This window comes from Muscardinus avellanarius (assembly GCF_963383645.1).
Source record: "Muscardinus avellanarius genome assembly, chromosome: 14".
NCBI lineage: Eukaryota > Metazoa > Chordata > Mammalia > Rodentia > Gliridae > Muscardinus > Muscardinus avellanarius.
The window spans coordinates 35,361,941-35,387,323 of record NC_137800.1 but is presented as its reverse complement, the minus strand read 5'-3'; the positions used below and the strand labels follow the sequence as shown (position 1 = coordinate 35,387,323).

At 43.6% G+C, this 25,383-nt stretch overlaps 1 protein-coding gene across 1 annotated transcript in view; it reads left to right on the top strand.

Moving 5' to 3' along the window:
• The window catches only part of IRF2 (interferon regulatory factor 2), a gene marked incomplete at both ends in the record, with an annotated part of 97,149 nt that overhangs the window by 60,668 nt on the left and 11,098 nt on the right, over positions 1-25,383 (top strand). The window contains 2 exons of the mRNA XM_080710733.1: positions 12,102-12,219; positions 24,802-24,966. Of these exons, the coding sequence (XP_080566859.1) occupies positions 12,102-12,219; positions 24,802-24,966 (283 nt within the window). The remainder of the gene's footprint in view (positions 1-12,101; positions 12,220-24,801; positions 24,967-25,383) is intronic.

Here is a 25,383-nt window from a genome sequence, read left to right as displayed (position 1 = left end):
GATCGCACAGGTTCGAAGCCAGCCTCAGCTACTTAGTGAGGCGCTCAGCAACTTAGTGAGACCCTGTTTCCAAGCAAAATATAATAGGTCTGGGAGTATAGCCTGGAGGTAGGAGGCCCCTGGGTTTCATCCCCAGTACCACAAAACAAAACAAAAAACAAAAAACAGAATCCTACTTAACCTTTCTGTGCCTCTGGATTCCACCCCCAATATCACACACACATAAAAAAAGTAATATGATTTCTGCAGAGTGTTCAGTCTTTCTTCTCTTGCTGTTGTGTTTTATGTGCTTTACATGTCTACTCTTTGATGCATACCCATTTGTAGACATAGGTTCACATTGCCCTCACTTAACTCAATGTCACTGAGAAGTCTATGAATGAAGTCACAAATTACCACTGTGAGTGACAATCTGAAGCCTCTCTGATCACTACAGCTCTTGCCAGCTAGTCACTTGACACCAGCAACCAGCTATATCTGATACTATGAAATATATTTCAGGCTGTTAAAATATTTTTTTGTGGTCTTGGGGATGGAACCCAGGGGCCTCTACCTCCAGGCTATACCCCCGACATATTTTATTCTTTATTTGGAAATAGGGTCTCACTAAGTTGCTGAGAGCCTCACTAAGTAGCTGAGGCTGGCTTCCAACCTGTGCGATCCTCCTGTCTCAGTCTACCAAGTGCTGGGATTACAAGAGTTTGCCACCATGCCTGGCTTAAAATTTTAATATATACTAAATACTATGTACTTCTTTTACAATGTATTACGTATATTTTATATATATTCCATCACTGGCTATTGGGTTGGGATATAGTAGTCAGCTGAAGCACTGTATTAGTATAGTTCTCAATTGTTGTTTTCTGCTGAAAACAACATCTTTCATGACTCCCAAGGGCTTTCTAGAATGATTTGGGGTGTGTGTGTGTGTGTGTGTGTGTGTGTGTGTGTGTGCACTTTTCAGTAGACAAGGTAATCTGAACTCTGCTATGGTTGGAGGATCTTTGTGCATGGATTGTATAGCCCTTGTTTTGTATTGAGAATAGCCAGATTAATCCCATGCACAACTGAGAATGGGCTTTCGTGGCTAAGCAAACAGCAGACAGTACAGTCACAGGCTCCTAGACCACTGAGAGATGATCTCATTCACTGGCTTCCACTTGCAGAGGAAGAAACTGAACTGCAAGCACTGAGTGGCATATGACCAAGATCAGGAGGTTATTTGGAACTGAACTTAAAGCCAGGTGTGTGGCACCTGCCTTTAATCCCAGTACTTAGGATGCTGAGGCAGGAGCATTTCGAGTTTGAGGCCACCCTCAACAACTTATCAAAACCCTTTTTCAAAATATAAAATGAAAAGAAAAGGTCTGGCGGTGTAGCTCAGTGGTAGAACACCTCTGGGGGTTCTCTCTCTCTCTCTCTCTCTCTCTCTCTCTCTCTCTCTCTCTCTCTCTCTCTCTCTCATACACACACACACACACACACACACACACACACACACACACTAAAAAACGTGAATTTGAAGTAGATGATAAAAATTCTGATTTATAATCTGGGATAACTGTTGAAGGAAAAAACCTAAATTGTTCAGACAGTATAATTTTTAAAAACAAACCAGTAAGTAAGTTAAAATTATTGAGAAAGGAGCCGGGCATGGTGGCACACACTTGTAATCCCAGCATTTGGGAGGGTAAGACAGGAGGATTGCAGTTCACGGACAGCCTAGTTACTTAGTGAGGCCCTTTGCAACTCAGTGAGACCCTGTTTCAAAAAATAAAGAATAAAATATAGGGCTGGGTAGCTCAGAGGTAGAATACCTCTGGGATCCATCCCAGTACCACCACCAAAAAATAAAAAAAATTACTGAGAAAAAATACAAAATAGTTTATTTCAGATATGTGATTAGACTTGAGAAAGTTCAGCTTAGCATCCCTTGTTATCCACGGGGGGTTGGTTCCAAGACCTCCCATGGATACCAGAATCCTCAGAGGCTTAGATCCCTCCTATAAAACGACGCAATATCTGTATAGAACCCACACATATCCTCCCATTGATAAAGTCCATTTCTAGATCATTTATGCTACCTAATAAAATATAAACACTACATAAATAGTACATAGGGAATATATAAATATGCATTTAGGGAATAATGACAAAAACGTCTGATTATATTTAGCACAGACATAAATCTATTTCCGATCTGTGATTGGTTGAATCTACAGATGTAGACCCTTGGATACAAAGGATTTAGATTTGGAAGGAAAACTATTTAAGTTTCAGAGATAGTTACCTCTACAATGGAAAATTTTATATATTTTAGCTGGAGGCTTCTAACAGTGATACTTCCAGTTTCATTTTTGTTCTTTTTAGTTTGGGGCCTATTTTAAATAAAGTACAGTATTAAGGCCTGATTTTGTTTTAACTTTTTTTCTTCTTCAATACTGGGAATGGAACCCAGGGGCATTCTACCTCCGATCTACACTCTCAGCCCTATTTTTTATTCTTTATTTTGAAACAGGGTCTCACTAAGTTGTGGAGGGCTTTACTAAGTAGTTCAGGGTGTCTGCTAAATGTGATCATCTTGTCTCGGGCTCCCAAGTACCGGGATTACAAGCGTGGGCCACCATGCCCGACTTGTAGCTTTTTATTATGAAAGTTTTATACACATTGGAAGGGAACAGAAAAGTAAAATTTACTCCCTAGATCATCTCCCCAGTGTCAGTACTAATTAGTTCCTGGCTATAGCTGCTTCATTAACATTTCCACGCATAACTTTCAGTATGGAATCATAGATATTTAACCCATTCTGATTTAGAAAAACAATTTTTTGTCTTAGCTTAATATTTTGAAGGAAATTCCAAATAATATATTATTTCTTCCATAAATATAAGTACACACCTTTCTTTTTCCTTTTTTTTTTTTTTTTTGGAACCCAGGGGTATACCCACAGCACTGTTTTTTTTTTTTTTTTGTGTGTGTGTGTGTTTTACTGGTACTAGGGATTGAATTCGGGGGCATTCTGTCTCTGAGCTGCACCCCCAACCCTTTTATTTTGTTTTGAAACACGGTCTCACTATGTTGTTGAGAGTCTTGCTACTTGCTGAGACTGTCCTTAAATCTGCAGTCCTCCTTTCTTGGCCTCCCAGGTACTATGATTGCAGTACATATCTTTAAAAGAAAATACTTTATAACAATACTTGTATCATTCTTGTACCTGAAAACATTGATAGTAATCCCTCAGATATCACCAAATACCCATCCAGTGTTCAGATTTCCAGTTACTTCATAAATGTTATTAGAACTTCTATATAATTTATCTGAATTAAGAACCATATAAAGCCCACATGTGATTCTTGGATATGAATTGAGTTTTTTTCTTTTTCTTTTAATCTATAGGGTTTTTCTACATCACTGCTTAAAAAATTTGTTTGTCCTTGCACTTGTAAAAAACTACATGTTAGCCATATCAAATTTCCCACAGTGTGGATTTTTTAAGCCCCACATTTTTCATTAGTATTGTTTAGTAAAATATAAATAACTTTTCCACAAAAATATGATTTTGAAGAGTTTGCTACAATCTCAAGTATGATTATTTATTATATTTACTACTGTTTTTCTAGCTCAGTAAATGGCACAGAACAAATAAAACACGTTTTACAAATGATGCATGATGCAGACCAGGTGTGGTGGTACACCACAGTGTACCTGCGATCCCAGTTCTTGGGAGGCAGAAGCAGGGTTACAAGGTCAAGGCTAGCGTCAGCAATTTAGCGAGACCTTTAGCAACTTAGCAAAACCCCTTAAAAAAAAACCCAAGCACAGTGGCACATGCTTGTAATCCCAGTACTTGGGAAGCTGAGACAGGAGGATTGAAGGTTCCTGGCCAGCCTCAGCTACTTAGTGATGCTTTCTGCAACTTAGTGAGACCTTGTTTCAAAATAAAAAATAAAAAATATAGGGCTGGGAAGCCAGGCATGGTGGCCCACACTTGTAATCCCAGCATTTGGGAGGCTGAGACAGGAGGGTTGTGGTTTGCGGATGGCTTCAGCTACTTAGTGAGGCCCTTTGTAACTCAGTGAGACCCTGTTTCAAAATAAATAATAAAAAATAGGACTGAAGGTGTAGTTCAGTGGTAGAATGCCTCTGGGTTCCATTCTCTGTATTAATAAATAAATAAATAAATATTTTTTTTAAAGGGCTGGGGTATAGCTCAGAGGTAAAATGCCTCTGGGTTCAATCCCCAGTCCCCAAAGAAAAACAAGCCAAAAAATCAAATGAATGATGCATGAGCAATTTTGAATAGATACATAAATATATGATGTGTGGTATAGTAAGAGGTTTTACATTAAGATACATATATGATATAATCTCAGTTAATACATGTGATATACAGTTAATCGCAGTTAATACATATGATATAATCTCAGAGATACAAGAATGGAGTAACATGTCCACTTGTCAATACATTATGCCCAAATATAACCACAGTATTCCATTGGATGTCAGATGCCTGTGATTAGAAGATGCGCCATTATTGTATGTATCTCTGAGGAAGAAAATCCTCCAGGGAAGCTGTGACCCTCGGTTGATAAAAGGCGTGTCTATTTCTGGGATGTGGGAAAGTGAGGAAGGGTTTCTCCTAGAAGAAGCACATGAGATGTTCACACAAGTGAAGGGTACCTCCAGTCAAATCAGCATTTAGGTGTCTTCCACATGTCACTGACATGAGCAAGTTTTGGCCAGGCACGGTGGCACATGCCTATAACCCCAGTACTTGGGAGGCTGAGACAGCAGGATCTCAGTTTGAAGACAGCCTCAGTAAGTTAGTGAGACTCTATTTCAAAATCAGAAGATAAAAATAGAACTGGTGGTGTAGTTCAGGAGTAGAATGCTCCTGGGTTCAGTCCCCAGTTTTTTAAAAAGATGAAGCAAGTTGAAGCAGCTCAGCTTGGGTAGGGCTTGGCCATGTTGGCCCAGGAAGTGAGTGAGAGGTCCCTCTGGTGCAATATGTGGATCAAGCTCCCTCTCAGCAAAGTGTCTGCTATGAAATCCTTGTGTGATTAAGCTGTGGTTAACGCCTGAGATGTGTCATTCACGGGATATTGCTCCTTCACCAGAAGGCAGAGGATTCGTGAGCAAGACTAACTTTTAAATTTCAGGTACTTGCATATGTCTTGCAGGGTAGCAGTGAAACGTGGATACAGCCACTGGGCTTCCCAAGTTCTGTGGTTCATGGCTGCTGAAGTCACTGTGCTGACTAAGTGGATCTGTAGACTGTTTCTAAGGTTAATCCTCAGGTGGCCTGGAATGGTATAGAAAGGGCGTTAGCCTCATTGAACTGTTAATACCTCACTTTCTGCTTAATGTCAAAACACCAAGCCTGGCGTGGTGGCGCACGCTTGTAATCCCAGCATTTGGGAGGCTGGGGCTGGAGGTTTGTGGTTTGCGGCCAGCCTCAGCTACTTAGTGAGGCCCTCCGCAACTCAGTGAGACCCTGTTTCAAAATAAAGAATAAAGAATTGGGCAGGGGGTGTAGCTCAGAGGTCAGATGCTTCTGGGTTCCATCCCCAGACAGGCAAAAAAAACCCACCACCACCACCAACAACAATAACAACAACAAAACCACCAAAGTTCCAAGTTCATATCCTGTGCAACCATACAGCTGAATAGACTGGATAGATATTTTCTATTAAGAAAACTCAGTGTATGCCTACTTTAGCAACTAGCTATGGACACTTGATGTTGAAGCAGGCTCTTCCCAGTTTTTATTTCCAGTTGAAGTTTTAATTGTCAAACAATGTCTAGGCCATGCCAGCCAAGTACCAGAAATTCTCCTGGGTCACTTGGATGATGTGTCTTTGCTCTGTGTAACCCCAGAAAAGAGTTTCCCCCAAATCCAAGGCCATGTAGAAAGTGTTGAAACGATGCCTTGATGTTCTCTGGTACTTTTTCTGTGATTTTATCCTTTGTACTCAGTGAGCCACATTTTGCTTGACCTCAGCAGGGCTAGGGGTGCAGCTCGGACATAGCATGTTCCTTGGTTTAACCCCCACTACCACGAAACAGAGATTAGAAAGGAAAATGAGCGAGCAGTTCTAGACTGTACATCTTAGTGCACATCTGTGTTCCAAAAGAAAATGGAACAGGGTACCGTCTGGGAATTCAGACAGGGCTAAGAGCAATAAAGATAAAGGGAGTTTGGTTGGCCTTTCTTAGTCCCTCCGAGTGGTAATCATTACTTCATTTGGTTCTCCCTGTGATGGACAGACCGTTTCCCTTTTATATACCAAGGGGGTAGCGAAGGGCATGCAGAGGTCATTTCCCCAAGGTCTTGTTGCTTCAAGAAGCTCTGAGACTTGACTCCAAGGCAGTTGACCTGAGGACCTTTGCTTTTTCTTTTCACCTAGGGCCTCACAACTTGGAAGCTGTGGGATCTGAGCCAGGCCTTGGAGTGGACAGGTGGTCACTCGCCAGCACTAGAAACTTCACGGATAGAGGCCTAGGGATTAGAGTTGTTTGATCTTTCCTGGCTATATTAGAGCAGGAGTTTGGTGAGAACAATGGGAGATGAAGACAAGCAGGTGAGGTGGATATAACTAATCAGCTCAGCCTCACAGGATTGTTTGAAGTTAGAGTACATGTACTTTGGAACTGTGAAGTGCTTCCAGATTAAAGCACGAGTATTAGATAGAATTATAATCGAGAGGTAGACCTGCTCTGTATTAGTTCTGAACACAGACCTATGGGTGAAAGTGACAGAGAAGCAGACTCTTGTTCAGTAAGACTTTCTAATAGAGCTGGCAGCTTTAACAGCGACAGGAGCTGGATTGAAACACAGTGTGCTCTGCAGGCGCGGTGGCACACACCTATAATCCCAGCACTTGGGAAGCTGAGCTAGAGGGTCTCAGGTTCCGGTCCAGCCTCAGCAACTTAGTGAGACTCTCAGAAACTTAGCAAGACCCTGTTTCAAAATAAAAAGTAAAAAGGGGCTAGGAAAAAAAAGGGCTTTCAGAGGTAAAACTAGAACACCCACAGGTTCAATCCCCAGTACTGAAAAAGAAGAGGAAAGCAGTGTTCACCTGTCACTGCTCAAAGACCAGCTGAATGACCAGCTACCGGGGCTGTGATAGCAATCCTTTGGTCATTTGGAAGAAGTCTTCCGTTTTTAAACTTTACTCAGATGAAAACACATGCTAGACCCAATTGAAAACCAGATAAAAATCAGCTGCCCTGGATAAAGCAGGTTATTAAGTTTTATCTCACCTGCTCTGATTCCTCCCCCTACTGGAAGCTCTTGAGGGGACCGCTCAGAGCATGGTTGGGAAACTGGTGTGCTGAAGAACCTCTGTGAATGATTTCATGAGGTGAAGCACAGTTGAACTCCTCAGAGTAGATTTTTAGGGCATGGCAGAGTTGGTATTTGAGGGAGGTCTTACCTGTGGTGATTGGGAGGGATGGAGTGGAAAGGTTAAGGCAGACCATGGCAACAAATGCAGACAAAGATGGGGCCATTGGAGTGGAGTGGTGGTGACATTTCCCAGAGTGTGGAGGGGCACATGGAGGCTGAAGACAAGAGTGGATTAAGAGAGGCCTCAGCGAAGGAATGGTGCTTGTTTGGTGAGAGAAGGGTGAGTTTTGCTTTGAATGCTCAGAGTGAAATGGCAGAGGATCTCCGGAAAGCAAATGTAGCTCTGCTAAGTCACTTGCTGGAGAATGACTTGATAGACCTTATAAACAGGTGCCTTGTCCATGAGAGAAGCTTTGAGAAGTGAAGACAGGTCCCAGGAGGCAGAAGGAGAAATCAGTGAGCCAGGGGAAAGCCAAAGGGAGTGCTTCAATGAGAGAAGGAATGGAGGTAGAGTGAAGGTGGCCTCGTTCCTGGGAAGGAAGGTGTTTCTAGGACTAGGAGGAAGCTCTGGCCTGTTTTTACTAGATCTTCTGTTCTCTCTGGCCTTGTAGTGGCTGTCACCATGGTGTAAGCACCTTCCCAGGTCCAGTTCCTGTACTTTATGAAGCTCAGCTTTCAGCCTGAACTTTTTGTGAGCAGAGAGACCTAGAGATGCCCTTGGATTTGATAGCCTTAGTTGCCTGGAAGGAGACTCGTTTTGCACAGATGGATTAAGGGCATTAAGGGGCGGGGAGTGATTTTACTGCCATTACGTTGGCCCTCAGGGGAGGGAGATCTAGGTAAGGTACTTGGCACAGGGATGAGACATAATGAGCCTGGAGCAGAGGAATGAGAAGCTTTGCACAGCAGAGGCCCTGAGCTGTTCTCTAACTTAGGTTCCCCCAAGCCCCATCCAGCAGGTTTCCAGTCTGGAGACCAAGCAGAGGCAGACTGTATTTATAGGTGTAAAGAAGGCCACTCTTTCCTTGATCTCACTCTGGTGCTGGTCTGCTTTTGCTTAAAATCTCTCAAACTGTAGACCAAACCATAGAATCTATATTTATGAAAACTGTCCTTGAGCCTAAATATTTAGTAGAGTTAATTCACCATGGAGGAGTCTGAACCCTAGCATGATGTTTTGTTTTGTTTGGAGCAAAGCAAGACGAGTAGAAACCAAGAAAGATATAGGCTCCTTGATTTCTAACACAGCCTATAATTGAAATGAGTAAGGGACCAGAGAGGAAGAAGTGGGTTCAGGATGAACCGGGCCAGGTTACGGTACTGTGTGCAGAGTGAGGCGTGTTTGAGATCCGTGGGTATGAGCGTCTGAGGACCAGGAAAGGCTGCAGGCAAAGGCCACTCATGCCAGGCACCATCTCCATGCACATCGTACATGGAGAACTGTATACCTCTTTCTCAACTGGAGATCTCTGGATTTTTAATATAGTTTAAGATTAGGTGTCCCTACTTCTAATCATTTCAAATCATTTTGAGTAAGTTTAGTGAAGACTTTTCTCTCAGGGGCCTTCTGTCTTGCGCCTTGGATAGAGACCTTAAGGGGAGGTGCTGACTGTATTTTACTATACAGCTTACCAGTGCCCTGGGTTCAGTCCCCAGTGCTTATTTCTCCAGAGTGATGGTACCAATGAGATGATTTGAGCTGAAGACTTTAAAACAGACAGTAGTATGTTTTTTGAGTGGAGGTGGGAGGAGTAAAACAAGGTCATAATATCTCTCAATTTCCATTGGTAGAATATACTATTTTACGACAGAAGCAGACAGGATACAAGGTAGGGATGAGGGAGTAAACTAGATCCAGACAGTTCTGTCCTAGTCTCTGCTTGAATGAGTGCAGGATTGACCGACACAGAGAGCTCCTGGAATTGAACCGTATTGCATGACCAAAGAGAGTTCACTTCCTGTATCTCATCAGGCTAAACAGGCTGATTGGAAAATTAGTCTCTGAGTCATGATTTTCTCAAGTGTAAAGTGATAGAAGTATCAATTGCGACTAATTAAACTGTAGATCATGTAAAACACATAGAAATCTTCATTTGAGAAGTCAGAATAATTTAGGTTTTTAATATCTGCAAGTCTGGCTGCCTTGTTACTTGTTACTCTTGCAAGAAGTTGAGAAACACACACACACACACACACACACACACACACACACACACACACACACAAGAAACTCCTAAGAATGAGCAGTTCTTTCTATGATTTCTTCAACTACCTATAGTTAGTTCCTTTTGAAGGAATTGAAGAAATGGATGTGGGATAATGGAATGTGAGGTATGGGTGGGGAAGGACTGAAAAGGGGCTACTAAAGAAGAAGTCCTCAAGAAAGGAAGGCCATCAGCCAGGCGTTGTGGCCCATGCTTGTAATCCCAGCATTCGGGAGGCTGAGACCGGAGGATCGCTGTTCATGTACAGCCTCAGTTACTTAGCAAGTCCCTTCGCAACTCAGTGAGACCCTGTTTCAAAATAAAGACTAAAAAAATAGGGCTGGGGGTGTAGCTTAGAGATAGAATGCCCCAGGGTTCTACCCCTAGTACTGCAAACAAAACAAAACAAAGGAAGGCCATCAGAGAGGTAGAGGGAGTTGCAGCAGCATTAGATGATGGCGGCTGTCGAAGAAGGGGAATATGGTCCTTCCTGTCAAATGTCAGGGTCAGGAGAAGGGGACTTGGGAAGAGGCCACTGGGTTTGGAGAACAGAGTTTGATTGGTGACCTTTGATAGCCATGAGCATTTAGTTAGTGTCATGTATGTGTTTGTCCTGTTTTGTCTTCACATCATGCCTATGACATTGATCCTGTTGTTGTTTCCATTGTACAACTGTCCCCAAAGCCCAAAGAGAGGCTTAAAGAAGTTAAGAATCCTGCCACCAGGGAGGAGCAGGGGAGCCAGTCTTTGTCCCCTGGTTTGTCTGAGTTCAAACCCCGTGTTCTTATCACCTTCTGGAAGCTCAGTTTTGCAAATGGAGTAGAAGCGAGGCCATAGGTTCCTACGAAGTGCAGGTGAGGAGGGGGTACAGGAGGGAAGACAGATGTTTGCTCAGGAATCTAGCTTTAGGAAGAAGGGGGAAACTGGTGATCAGGTGATAGGCAAGTGGGTTATTTTTTTTTCCTCCCAGAAAGGACAGACTTATTTGGAACTTATAAAAGAAGGAAAAGTACAAGGTGTTGGATGGAAAGGGTAAGAATTCTGCCTGGTGGGGCTGTTCTTGGGGTCTTACTGATGTTTGACCTTTAGTACATCTGGCAAACCATGTGTGATTTTTTTTAAAATTGAGCTGAGCAGTAAAGTGATATCTTTGTAGTCATTGTCATGGTGGTCGTTTGCCAGATGGGATGAAGGGGGAGAATGATTTCTCTCCTTACCTATTTGGGGGAGGGGGTTATGGATTTTAAGTAGTGCATAAATAAATTTATAATTTTTATTTTATTTAATTTATAATTTTCTATTTATAGTACTTTAATAAATAGATTTATTACCTGTCCTGCCTGAGGTCCACTACACTTGACTGTTCAGTGCATCGTTTTCTCTCCTTTGTGATCCTTTGTTCTTGGGTCTGGAACTCTCTTCCATCGTGGATTCCCAGGAATTGTTCTGTGTGGCTTTTGCGTGACTTATTGCTATCATCAAAGCAAATGCAGTCTTCCTTTGAGGAAATACTTTATTAAACTGCTGAAAGTCAGTCTGTACCTCAGGACTGGCTTTCCTGGAGTTGGCTGGCACTCACAGGAGGTAGAGGGTTTAAATGCAATTGAATAAAGCAAAAATTCTGAGATACAGCCAGGCACTACTGCATATGTTTGTAGTCCCAGTACTTGGAAGGCTGAGACAGGAGGACCGCAGATTCAAGGCTGATGCAGAGTAACTTAGCAATGCCCCATTTCAAAATGAAAAATAAAAAGGGCTGGGAGTGCAGCTCAGAGGCATAAGGCCCTGGGTTCAACTGCCAGTACTGAAAAAGAAAAAAAAAAATTAGAGCTATACTAAGGAAAAGAATGTGTTTTCATTTCACCAGTATGTGTGTATAGCCTCTCAAACTGGTATTGAGGCCATCGAAAGATGTTTATGCAAAGCCACAGGTGTGGGGCTGCCTAGCTATGCGTGGGCCAGAGAGGGAGGCCCTCTGTGGGTGTGGCCCGAGTTCCAGCCAGCCGCCCTGTGCAGGATGCTCAAGTGGCCAGAGTCCACAGCAGGTCATGGCTGAGGAGGTGCCGCGCCACACCTCCACTGGGTTCCTGTTGTAGGCCAGTTGTTGAGGCAGAGCTTCTCCTAAGAAACACTTATTGCAAAAGAGGTGGCATGACTCCTCTCCTAGAGAAAATGCCTGGAGTTGACACTTCTGAGCACTCCCTCAGAAAAGGAAGACTTAGAATCTCTGCAGTGCAATACTTTCCATGGACAGTTCTACAACTCTGCTTAACCCCAGAGCTATTTGTCTACCCTGTAAGCATTTCCTGAAGGCAAGCCAGATGTGGTACAATTTTCTTGAAGGAAAAATGAAAGAAACCCAGCAGCTCCTCTGTGCAGAAATGAGTTGCTTCAATTCAGGCTAGCCTAAAGAGATAGAGGATGTGTGCAGTAGATGAACATGAATCAACCCTAGCATTAAGGAAATGAGACAGAGGGTAAAATTTAAGCTGAGAAAAAGGAGGGGGAAAGGAAGTGTTCTCAATTCTTTTTTCTTTTCTTCTTCCTAGCAAGAACCAGTTGAGTCATCTTTGGGGCTTAGTAATGGAGTAAGTGATCTTTCTCCTGAGTACGCGGTCCTGACTTCAGCTATAAAAAATGAAGTGGATAGTACGGTGAACATCATAGGTAAACTGTTTTGACATCTTATTTTTTTATACACACGAGCAGCCCTCTGAGGTCTGAATTTGGTAAAATGGAGATCTTGAAATAATACAGTCAGTAGGAGAAGGTTTTGGAATCATTCAGAATCTACGTCACACTCTTCAGATTTCAGGGCTGAAAAATCAAGGCTTCTGAGGATGATAAGGAACTTGGATGGGTCAGCCCCAAGAAGGCCAAGAGTGACTTCTGGGAGAAATGGTTCTTCCCAGGCGGCTAATGATTGCTGGTTCTTAATCTTTCACTATTTAGTCACACAGACAAAAGTCTGAATTATTTAATTCAGGAACCAAAGAGAGAGAAGCTGTCTTTACGTGTTCTTTCAGTAGCTGCGTGGCGTACTCACCCCAGAGGTGGTGCTTGTTTTGTAGGTGAAGAAACTGAGGTACAGATTCTTGTTACCAGAGGGCACAGTCGGATTCAACAGATACTGAGTGCCTACCAGGCTCGATACTCCCAACAGGAAGCAGAGGGGGGCAAGCAGGCCTGGTTCCTGTTTTGCTGGAGGGACACAGATAGTCGACCCATGAACTCACAGGCAGCCGTGGCATTTCCCATTTGGGGTAAATACTGCCACACAGAAGAACAGAGAGATGAGAGAGAATAACCTGAAACCAGATCGAGACTGGGAGGTCCCGGAGGAGCCAGCTTTCCTTGCAGCCCACTGTGTGAGGGCCAGCAGGGGCAGGCATGTTGCCAGCAGGACCCTGGGTGGGAACAGACCTGGCTAAGGGGGCCAGTGGGGCTTCACTAGGGAGCACATGAGGTCCCTTCAGAGGGGGCCAGGAGGTGGGAGGGGAGGTTAGGCTTTATTCCAAATTTTCTGGAGGATGTGTTTTAATTTTTTTTAATTTAAGTGTCACATGGACAGCCAAGTGCCAGGTTTCCCCCCCCCCCTCTCTCTCTCTCTCTCTCTCTCTCCAACCACCGTTCCTCAGAGTTTTAGGCAAAGGGATGACAAGCTATGAATTTACCTTAGTAACTGCTGTGGTGTTGTGGTGAATGGATGGTGGGGACCCATGAAAGAAGAGGAATAGCAGTATTCCTGGCTAGCTTTTGTCCCAGAAGACCCAGCTAGGGCTCTGTGGCCCTTGGAGACCTGTTGGTCCATTCAACTGCCCTAATAGGACTTGTGATGCTAAAAAAAAAAAAGTCAAAGAGATCAAACAGAGCTATAAACACAAGCCTGTGGGTCGGCTACCTACATTTCTGCATTCTCAGTTGGAGAGCCACAGGAGGCCACAGTAGGTACAGATGGCAGTGTCTCCTCATTCCCCTTGGTTTGGGAGTTTTGGGGGTAGAATCATGGATGCAGAGAATGCCTAAAAACTGACAGAAGGCTGGGTGTGGAATGAATAAGGGAGGCAGATATGGCCCGGCCTTTTCCCTTTGTCCAGACTTCACACTTTAGAAAGGTGTTCTGTCCCAAAGGAAATGTTGAGCTGAGAGGAGTCTTGGAGCTAAGCATCTTCTCATCTCTGGTGAGGAGGCTGAGGCCTCTGAGGGAAGAGACTCTACCAGACACCCAGCTCTCCTCCCTCTCTCTCCTGGCTTCTTCTTTCCACAGCCACCACCACATGCCTGCCCAGGTGTGTGCCTCCCCTGCCCTCCTCAGTCTCCATATGCCTTCTCTTTCTCTGCAGGCATTCTCTGCATGAGCCCTTTAAAAATCAGGAAGGTGTTAGTCAAAAGTCCATGCACATTTTCTTAAGATTCAGCTTATTTTGAATGAGTTGATTGGTTTGGGGTCGATCCCCCTTCATTTAAGAGGTCAAGTCAGCCTCAGATGATATGCCAAACTGAACAGAGTTGTCTTTACTTTTTAAAATATTATTTACGTATTTTCAGTTAACAGATAATGTTTATATGTTTATGGGTTACAGTATGTTTTTGATTTATATATATATTGTAGAAAGGTTCATTTAAGCTCATGAGTACATGTGTTACCTCACCAACTTAACTCTTTTTAAAGGGTTAAGATTTTTTTTTTTTTTTTTGGTGGTACTGGGGTTCCTGGAAGCCCTTCTACCTCCAGGCTACACTCCCAGACCTATTTTTTAATACTTTTTTATTTGGAAACCGGGTCTCTGGCTTCAAACCTGCGTGATCCTTCTGTCTCCGCCTCCCAAGCACAGGGATTGCAAGCGTGTGCCACCACATCTGGCAAGAATGTTTTTTTTTTTTTTTAATTTATTTTTTTAGCTGTTTTACTATGGTCACCACGCAGTGCAGTAGGTTCTGGAACTTACCCCTCTAGGCTAAAGATGACTTAGAGCAAACACCTTCCCTTTCCTCATCCCTCTCCACGTCAGCTTCCTACAAGCACCTTGCTGCTCTCTGTTTCTATGAATTGACCTTTGGGGACTTTACCTATAGGAGAGATTACACAGTGTTTATGCCTGGCTTATTTATTAGCATAGTGTTCTCGTCTTATTTACTTATTTATTTTCTATATCATTTTGGTTGAGTCGTCCCCTTATAAGTTCTGTGGGGTTGGTTGTTTTCTTAGCATAGTGTTCTCGTCTTATTTACTTGTTTATTTTCTATATCATTTCGGTTGAGTCATCCCCTTATAAGTTCTGTGGGGTTGGTTGCTTTCTGCCTTTCTGTATGGCTGCTGGTGCTGTGTGTGGCTCTGATGACTTTAATACTCTCTTATGGGCCAAAGACAACGACCAGATTTGTTAGGGAATCACCTATTGGATCAAATGATCATCTTCCTGGTATTAATAACAAATTAGTGATGACTAGCAGCCAGATGAGTCTGAATCTATCTTTCTCATTAGTTGGTAGCCTGTAGGAAGTAATATAATTATACATGAAGTAGATCCATGAAGTATTTTAAAGAGAAAGGTAATTTGTCATGGTTGGTCACATCTCAGGCTTTCGCCCGGAGCCTCTCGTGTGATTATTAATGGGCCATCTTTGGCTTTGTGCTCTCTGATCAGAGATGAGAAACACAGGGATTTGGATCTCGAGACCTCTGTATATTCAGGGTGCTCTCTCTACCTCACAAAATACCTTAAGAAAGACACCATTCCTTGCTTTTAACTAGTTTGTTACCAAACTCGGTCTTCATTTGAACTTTCTGTTCAAGCCCCAAGATGAAAGCAAGAATGTGTTCTCATCTTGTTTTGTGAACATATGCTCATAAGGTTAAAATGGGAAGCCGAGGCTGGGCGTAGTGGCGCACGCTTGTAACTCCAGCATTTGGGAGGCTGAGACCGGAGGATCACAGTTCGCGGACAGCCTCAGCTACTTAGTGAGGCCCTTTGTAACTCAGTGAGACCCAGTTTCAAAATAAAGAATAAAAATAGGGCAGGGGGTGTAGCTCAGAGGTCCAATACCCCTGGGTTCCATCCCCAGACCCGAAAAAAAAATGGGAAGCTGAAATTAGTACTTATGATGATATCGATGTTGTCCAAATGCTCATTAGCTAGGGACATGAACTTAAAACCAGTGACTGAATTCACAGGAGGCCAGCCACCAGTCTGTTTTTATTCCAAACAGAGTGGGCTCCTTTCATATGCGAATAGTAATCTGTATAAAATGGAAAATGTCTTGTTGGCCTGACAAGAGACTCTTGCTTGATTGGTGCAATGTTTGACATTTATTTCTGCCTCAACTCACAGCAGGAACACATGCGCACACACATACACACGTACACATGAGCATGGGTTGCCTGAGGGCTGCGTTCTGCTCTTGTCACTTTGTCCAGAACAGCTGGATGTACTTTCCAGACTTAGCCAGCTGTGTATACCAAAAACAAGTGTGATGTCTCCACACTGCACCATGTCTTCTAAGGTTCCTTCACCCCTGTGTGGTTCAGTGACCAGGCTTGGCACCCCAAATACCTACCCTTTCTTTCCCTTTAAAGATGTAGGGGGGCGCTCCTTATTTTTATTTTTCCTTGTTTTTAGCATTGAATTGTTGTGTGTGTGGTGACTTCTGTGTTTAGGAAACGGAAGAAGCCAGCAGCATGTTGAATTGTTCTGGCAGTACCCCGTTGGCCTCCTGCCCAGGTTAGCAGCGCTTCTGCTGAGCTGTACCGAAACAGACTCCAGGCCAGTGCAAAAAGTTTGCAGGTGCGGACGGACGTTCTGTCTGACTTGCCTAGGCAGTACCTTGTAGCCCATTGTGTTGCTTGATAAAAGGTAACCCCACCCTTCAATAAAGCAAAGATCGCCGGGAAACAAGAGTGACTATTCATCACTCTCAAGTACACAGAGCAGTCCAGAGTGACTAGACATACAGCCATTAGGAAGCAAGGATTTTGGATTTCGTCTTAATTTTGGCTGCCCAAAGTGCCTCTCTCGGGACATTCTTTTTGGCAATTGCTTCTAATTTATCAAACTTTATCTAAAGTGAAACTGAACCAAATAAGCCAGACACAGAAAATCAAGGGTCCTTTGTTTTTTTCTTATATATGGAAGCTAGAGAGAAAAAAAGAAAAGAAATGAAGGAGGGGGATGTCTCATGAAAATAGACAGGAGACCAAAACAGAATAGAGGAAGGGGATGAGAAGGGAGGAGGGCAGGGAAAGGGAGGTACTAGGGAATAAAATTGACCAAATTATGTATGTGTATGTACAGATACATAATAGTGAATCCCACATTCACTATTTTTATATGTTTAATTCACTAATTTTATAGTATGTTTAATCATAAAACGCCAATTTAGAAAGAATAAAGTGATGCTTAAGTAGATTTTTGCCTCAGATTAGAAATCCAGGTGTTGCTGGGCGTGGTGGCACACGCTTTTAATCCCCATGCTTGGGAGGCAGAGACAGGAGGATCGCGCAGGTTCGAAGCCAGCTGTGCTGGCTCAAGAGACCCTGTTTCCAAAAAAAAAAAATGGTCTGGGAGTGTAGCCCGGAGGTAGAAGGGCTTCCAGAAACCCCAGTACCACAAAAAAAAAAAAGAAAGAAAGAAAGAAAGAAAGAAAGAAAGAAAGAAAGAAAGAAAGAAAGAAATCCAGGTGTCAACACAGAGGAGACTGAAGGACCCGGAGAACAAATTAACAATTTAGAGACCAACTTTGGAGTCCCATGAAGGCCTGTGGTTAGAACACACAGTTGGCAGCCTCTAGTGGTAGACTCTATGGTTTGAGGATGGCTAATGATGATGGCAACATCCAACTGGGCAGGTGCGCCTCCATCTTTTACATTCCTGTTGTCTCCTATTGTTTTGCCAGTTTCCTGGTGCTTAAGATGTGAATGAATTCTATAAAATGAAAAGTAACTTCGGGTGGCTGTTAGATGGAGGGCACCTTCCCTTAAGGGGTCTTCCATGCGCCTTTGTAGAGAGTTACCAGTTACATCCTGTTACTTCTGGGAGTACTCAGCTGGCCCCTTTATGAACAGGGGTCAGAGACAAGGCATCCAGACCCTTGGAAAACTCTTAGCAATGTGAAACTCCAGGTGAGGTGTGAGTCAAAATAGGACACTGTCTTCGGACACAGAGCAGACGCCACATTTCATTTCTGCTTGGTAGATTGGGCCTCAGTAAGCCTGGGAACATGAGTGGGACAGTCTCTGTGAGTCAGCTGGGAGCCCTGAAGAGTGGACTTTGACTGGTTTTTCTTAGTCTTACAAGTTTTAATTTTTTTCTTTTTTGCCATACTGGAGATTGAACCCAGTGGCATTTTACCTTCGAGGTGTCCCCCAGCCCTATTTTTTATTCTTTATTTTTTGGTACTGAGGTTCCTGGAAGTCCTTCTACCTCCAGGCTACACTCCCAGACCTATTTTATATTTTTATTTGGAAACAGGGTCTCTTAAACCAGCAAGGCTGGCTTCGAACCTGCGCGATCCTCCTGTCTCCGCCTCCCAAGTGCGGGGATTACAAGCGTGCGCCACAACGCCTGGCTTACTCTTTATTTTGAAATAGGATCTCAGTAAGTTGCAGAGGGCCTCACTAAGTAGCTGAGACTGGCCATGAACCTGTAATCCTCCTGTCTCAGCCTCCCAAGTACTGGGATTACAAGTTTGTACCACCACACCCAACTAGCTAACAAAGTTTTAATTTACTCAAGAAACCTGTTGTCTTTTTATGGGATATATATGTATACATATACATATACATATACATATACATATACATATACATATACATATTCCCCTTCTCCCTGTTCCTTGCAATCTCCATCCCACTGATAATTAACTATCAAATCCTCTGAACTTTCCTCATCCTCCTCAAACCCATCTCCTCCTAGTTCTGACATTTTCTGTTCATACCATGGCTCTCACCTGGGCTCTGCTTGCATTCTGCTCTCTCCCATTCATTCCTGAATCGCACAGAGTGATTTAATACGCCAGTATTCCCACGTCACATTGTTCCCAAGGCAAAGACCCCAATTCATGTCTGGCTTCACCTGGTCCATGTCACCACTTTTTTTTGGTTGTTGTTGTTTTGGTAGGATTGGCTACCTCTGAGGTATACCCCAACCCTTTTTTAAGTTTGAAGCAAGGTCTCACTAATTTGTTGAGCCTGGACTTAAAACTGTGATCCCTTGTGTCAGCCTCCCAAATATTGGGATTATAGGCATGAGCCACCACGCCCAGCTCCCACCCACAACTTTTATACCTGTTTTTGTACTTGACTCATTCTGAACAACTTAGCCCATCTGGCAGTCTGTAGGAAGTGAGGCTGGTCGTGGCTTTCATTACTGTGGAGCAGCCACCAAGCCACTGGCAGTTCCATTGCTAAGGGGAGCTGCCAAACTAACATGCCTTGCCCAGATTTCTACTCCTGGATGATTGACCTGGAGACACTGATGAACTCTCCACCGCGTCCTGACCTCAGCATTGTTTACTCCCCTGTGTGGTAGCACAGGTGTGCTGTTTCTCACGGGAGGCAGCCATACTCTCGCTCCACCCTCTTGCCCCTTGCACCTGCCTCCACCTGCCCAGGTGGGGGTGGCCCGCAGCCAGCCCCCTGGAAGGCAGACCCCTGTCTCTGCAGTTATGAAACCCCTCACAACTGTCTCTCCTACCATAGCTCTCAAACCAGGGTGGCTGTATTTTAGAAAACACAGATCATGGCTGGGTTAGAAGTTAAAGGAATTGGGTTCTACAGCTACTTCTGAAGTTTTTTTTTTATTATTATTCACCATGTAATCTGGACAAATCCCCTAATGTCACTTTATATGTAAATCGGGAATAATACATAGATGATTATTTATAAAATGGAGATAATAATATTGATGCTGCCTGCCTCACAGAATCATAAGGCTGAAAGAAGACATACAGATCAATCATTCTCTGGTAGAAGATAGCAAAATGTGATTATGATGTTATCAAAATCAAATTAAAGTACATTAGAGTAGGAAAAGTAACCTCCATCTGTGCTGCATCATTGATGGCTTCCCTGATGGGTCAAAGAGAAATGACTGTGTGGTCAGTGCCGAGGGCCTGATTTTATATACCTTGCTGGTCGCTTTGCTTCCTGCCCCTGAAGCCACCTGGGTGACGTTGGCAGTTTACCTGGCCTGTGGGTTTCGGCTTTACAAGCCACCTCCAAGGGCCTCTCTGTGGCTAACAGTCTCCTCTTCTAAGCATTTCCTCTGAAGCATGGGAGCGAGCTGCTTTCTCAGGTGGAACCCTGCACTGAGTCAACAATTGTTAATAAAGTAAGAATGACCTTTTAAGCAATCAGACCGGTTCATCAGCAACCAGCTATGAATAACGTTGTTGTAATTCTCAGCAACTAGATTCAGATAAAATTACGCCCCTGTGGGTGCATTTGTGTGGCGCGCTGACCTTACAAAGTTGGAGGAGCCTGGTGAATTTCTACCTCCTTTCTTCATTTAAGAATCTCCCCGGCACCCAGTAGAGATGTTGAAAAGAATTTTACTGTTGGTTAAGATTGAATGAGATGAGCTTTAAAAGCTTTTACCCTAAGAACGGTTTAGAAAGCCAAGAGTAGCTCCTTTTAAACTTCATTACCTCTTTTTGTTAGGGAGACTGTCACCAGGGTCACGTGGAGCTGACCTTCGAGTCACTGGCGGTGTGGCCTAGGACTAGCCATGTAGGTCTCTGCTGCTGTTGCTTGGCTGCCTTCCTGGTACAGTTGGGGTGGTAGGTGGGTAGGAGGAGGTGAAGGTATATGCACAGAGCCAGACGTGGTGGAGGCTAAGACAGAAGGATTATTGGTTCAAAGCCAGCCTCAGCAACTTTGTGAGGCCCTTTGCAATCTAGTCACACCCTGTTTCAAAATAAAAAGTAAAATAGGGCTGGGGTATAGTTCAGAAGTAGAATGCCCCTGGTTCAATTCCCGTACCCCCCCCCCCACACACACACATACACACACACACTTATATGCACAGAAAGTTAGATTTTGTTGTTAATATATATTATCTATCAGGTTACTGTTCAGCACCCAGAGGAGTGCCACCTTGGGAGACTGATTAGTGATGGGGTGTCTTTGTATATCCAGAGAGCATCTCAGATGTTGGGGTTTCCCTGCTTCTCTAGTGGGCTTTGACTTGAAAGTTGGAAAGTTTATAAAGTGCCCTCAGTGTTGTTTAGGTAGGGAAGTGGCCATCCCTTCCTGGGGCATAAGCACCACATACCCATGGGGCACTCAGAGATGATGAAATTATAAATCTGGGTATCTAGACCTTAGCCCAGGAAACAGAAGCTATTCTGCCCTAGTTTCCAGCATGCAGGATACACTTCAAATTTGAGTACAGATGCTTATTTACTTTTTTGTCATGTGTATTAAGTCAAGTGAAATTAAGTGAGTAGTTCTGTAAGTTTTGACGGGTGCATTCAGTTGTGTAGCCTCCTCCAGAAGGTTTTCATCACCCCAAAACATTTTCTCTTCCCAGCCCCATAGCAATGTTATAACCTATTATGTGTATTTCTTTTAAACCTATTTTATCTAGGTTTAGAAAAGCCCACTTTCCAGAAGTGGTAGAATTTTCTAGAAAGCATGATTCGCCATGCCCCATAACCGCAGGTTGTCACGAACTCCCGCAGGACTCTGGCCCCAGTCAGGGAGCTTCCTCCCTCCGTTCAGGCATCTGTGTAGTCAGCAGAGATTGGTTGAGCTCCTCTCCTGATGCCAGCCAGGAGCACGGGGTGTGATGTCACACCAAAGTTTCTGTTCCAGCTCTCAGGAACCATGACTGGGTTGAGGAGAGATGATAAGTAAAAGTACAGAATTAAATGAAGATAGAGAGCTAGTAAGAAAGTCAAGAAATGCCACATAGTCTTTCAGGCTGAGTGAGAGGTGCTCAGAGGAAAGACAGGCCAGGCTGTGCTGGCCAGGCCAGGCCCCATGTCCCGGCGGCGCCACCACCCAAGCCTTGTGTTCCTTGAACTGAGAAGAGACTTCACTTCCTCAGCTTTCATCGCACTGCTTCTCCCTCCAACCTCGCCCTTCTTCTTTTTTTTTTTCTTTTCCTTTTCATTTATTCCCTGCCTTAAGCTTATTCTCTAGATTATTATGTGCTGGCCCATTGCCTAGTCGACTTCTGACAACCCGACCCTTGTCTCCATGGATCTTTTGCTGCCCCTCCTACTACCCGATAACAGTGCCTGTGCCACACAGGTGCCCCATCAACCTTTGTTAGTTGAGTGAGTGAGCTGGATAGTTGGGTGGGGCAGAGCGGAAGCAAGAGAGAGTCCTGGTCAGTATAAAGGGACAGATGAGCTGCAGCCACTGTGTATATTCCTAGCTGGCTTGCTGTCTCTCTGTTAGGAAAAATGGGTTTGGGAGTAATGGAAGTTAATGTGGCTTAAGTGAAATTTATGTGAGACCCTCATTGCCTTAGTGTGCTGGGGCTTGGTTGTGGCTCTCCCTTCTCACGCACACACATGAACACATAAACACACATAATGTGCACTGCTTGGTTTCTGTCACCACCCACCAATTGATTCTTAGGACTTGGGATGGGATAGAATGGGACTTTGTCTAATTTTCCTGCCATTTTATTTACTAGGAAGAAAAGGCAGAAGAAATTTGAGAGAGGTCACTGTCACACTCAGTTTGTGTCCACTGACCTACATAATTGATGCCCTCACACTCAAATAGGATAGTCCAAAGGATGGAATTAGAATTTGGGAGTCTGCCTACTATATAAATAGCCTGCTTTCCTTTCCTTTAATTATATGACTGCCAGGAAGACCTAAAAGGCTCCCCTTCCATTCTGCTTGCTGTGGCTTTGTGAACTTTTTTTACATCATATCAGATCCCCAGTCCCTTTTCCAACCTTCTCTGCGCCTTCCTTTCTCTATTAAAGATGCTATGAATTCCAACTAAGCTCTGAAACCTTCCCTGAGCAGAATCAGATAATGTTCTCATCGCCCCCCAAAAGTAATTAAAGCAGGAACTTACTTAGAAATGAGAGTGGTCCACTCAATAAGACACTTTGAGTGATTGAAACAGGAGCCCATCCAGAATGGCTGACCTCTCAAGGAGACTGGACTGTGGTCCCTTCCTGCCTAACCAGAACATTCTGCACTGGTAGCAGGTGAGGAGATGGCAGAGTGTAGAACACCGCGTAGGACCCAGGCTTTGTGGGTTTGGACAAGTCATTTGCCTCTCTGTGCTGGAGTTCCTTCATCTGTAACAGAAAAATGATATTTTCTGTCATTCTCATGGGTTGAGATGCTAGAACAACTTGCACACATATGAATATAACATTGATTATGGTGGCAAAGGGCTTTGAGGACCTGGTGGAAACATTATTACCATGCTATTTTCATCTCTTATTAATTGGAGTCTATTTTCAGGGACATTTCATCTAGTCAGCCTCTAAAACACAGTATAATGTCAATTCTTTTTAAAATTAGGACAGGGCTTTTGGGATATTCGAATAAACACAAAATGGAATATCACTAGTTATCTATCAGAATACCTAAAATAAAAAATTGTAACAACACCAAATGTTGGTGAGGATATAGTGATGTTAGATGACTTAGATGTTGCTGGTGAGAATGCAAAATGCACAACCACTCTGGGAAAGTTTGGTGATCGCTTGTAACAAAACCAAACAAGCAGTCCCACATGAGTTGGCAGTGCACTTTGGGCATTCATCCTAGAGAAGCTGAGACTTACGTCCATACAGAATTTTAACACAATTGTTCACAGCAGTAGCAGCCTTATTTGTAATAGTCAAAGACTGATAACAACCCAGATGTCCATCAGTGGATGCATAGTTAAACAGATGGTTATATCCATACCATGGAATACTACTTGGCAATAGAAAAGACAAATATTGATACAAACTTGGATGATTCCAGGGAATTCTGCTAAGCAGAAAAAGCCAATCCCAGAAGGTTACTATTAGTTCATATATGTAACATCCTTGAAATGACAAAAATTATAGAAAAGGGAAACAGGCTAGGGACAAGGAGCTGGATGGGGAGGTACTCAAGAAAGGTAGGTTGGTTATGGATATCCTTAGTATTGTGCATGTGTTGACAGGTACATGAATCTACATTTGTAATAATATTGCATAGAGCTAGCCATGGCTATACACAAACACACGCAAAAGAGTAAAATTGAAGAAACTGGAAGAATATCAAGGATTATTATCAATGCCAGTATCCTGGTTGTAGTATCAGAATAGTTTTGCAAGATGTTACCACTGGAAGAAACAGTGAAGGGCACGCACATGGCTTCTCTAGATCTCCCTTACAACTCTATGTAAGCTTACAGTTGTCTCAAGATGAAAAGTTTAAATTTAAAAGATACTGAAGCAGTTTCAAAGCCAAGGTTGGTCAGAATTCATCTTAAGAGGGTTCTGGGGAGTTGGTGCTACTAGTGTTGGTTAGACTTGGGGGAACTGAGGCCAGGTGTGGTGGCATACAATTGTAATTCAGCATTCAGGAGACAGAGACCAGAGGATCACAGTTCGCGGACAGCCTCGGCTACTTAGTGAGACCCTGTTTCAAAAAATATAAAGACTAAAAAATAGGGCTGGGGTGTAGATCAGAGGAAGAATGGCCCTGGGTTCCATCCCCTGTACTGAAAAAAAAAAAAAAAGAATTGGGGAACTGACTATTTCATTAGCTGATCATTTTCAGAATCGGAGGAAGAGTATGCATAGACCCCTGCTCCCCCACTGCTAGAAATGACACAGTAGGGTGGGACTTCATGTTTTTTTCATATCATTAAATTTGATGATGACTCTGTGGGCCATAGAGTCTAAAAAATAAGCATAGCATCTTCCTCCAGAGTGAGAACAGGGGACAGAAATAGGTCAAGTTCAAAACACTGTTCTTATCCAGCCTGGGGCTGGGGCTGGGTTGAGTTTGGAACTCTGCTGATCTGGGTAGGACGTTTCCACCTAGATGCAACATTGGGAGGCATGCCAGGACAGATCTGGGGAGCCAGGTTACTGCAGGCAGCTTCTCTCGAGACATTAACCCAAAAGTCAGTTCTGTTCTTCAGCTTTGTGGCAGGTGGCATGTGGTGGGCAGGATTCTGACTCTGGGCTGGCAATGTCTCCCTGTTGGTCAAGATTTTCTTTCTTGAGGGCGTGTTGCTGGAACCATGAAGTTGGAAGACTCTGGTGCATGATGACTCCCTTTTCTTTGAAGTTGTAGGACAGTCCCATCTGGACAGCAACATTGAGGATCAAGAGATTGTCACTAATCCACCAGACATTTGCCAAGTTGTGGAGGTGACCACTGAGAGTGACGAGCAGCCGGTCAGCATGAGTGAGCTCTACCCTCTGCAGATCTCTCCTGTGTCTTCCTACGCAGGTAAGTGGGCAGGAGGGAAGTGTGGAAAAGACCCAGGCTCTCCTTTAGTCTAGCATCACCCTGCCTCACCACACAACAGAGAATCTCTTTCCTGTCCTGGGAATTATTCTTGGTAAAGTAACTCTCACTTTTATTTTCTTGACCAGCATCTTTTTTTCTGTGTACTGAGAATTTAATCCAGGAGAATTCTACTGCTGAGCTACAACCCCAGTCCTATTTAGTTTTGGAACAGGGTCTCACTTAAGTTGCTCAGGCTGGTCTTGAACCTGAGATCCTCCTGTCTCAGGCTCCCAAGCACTGGGATTACAGGAATGCACCATTATGCCCAGCTTAACCAACATCTCTGGCACTTTTGTCTTCAGTTAAAAGACATGGTCTTAGCATTTCTTTATTCATAACACATTTATTCATGACCAA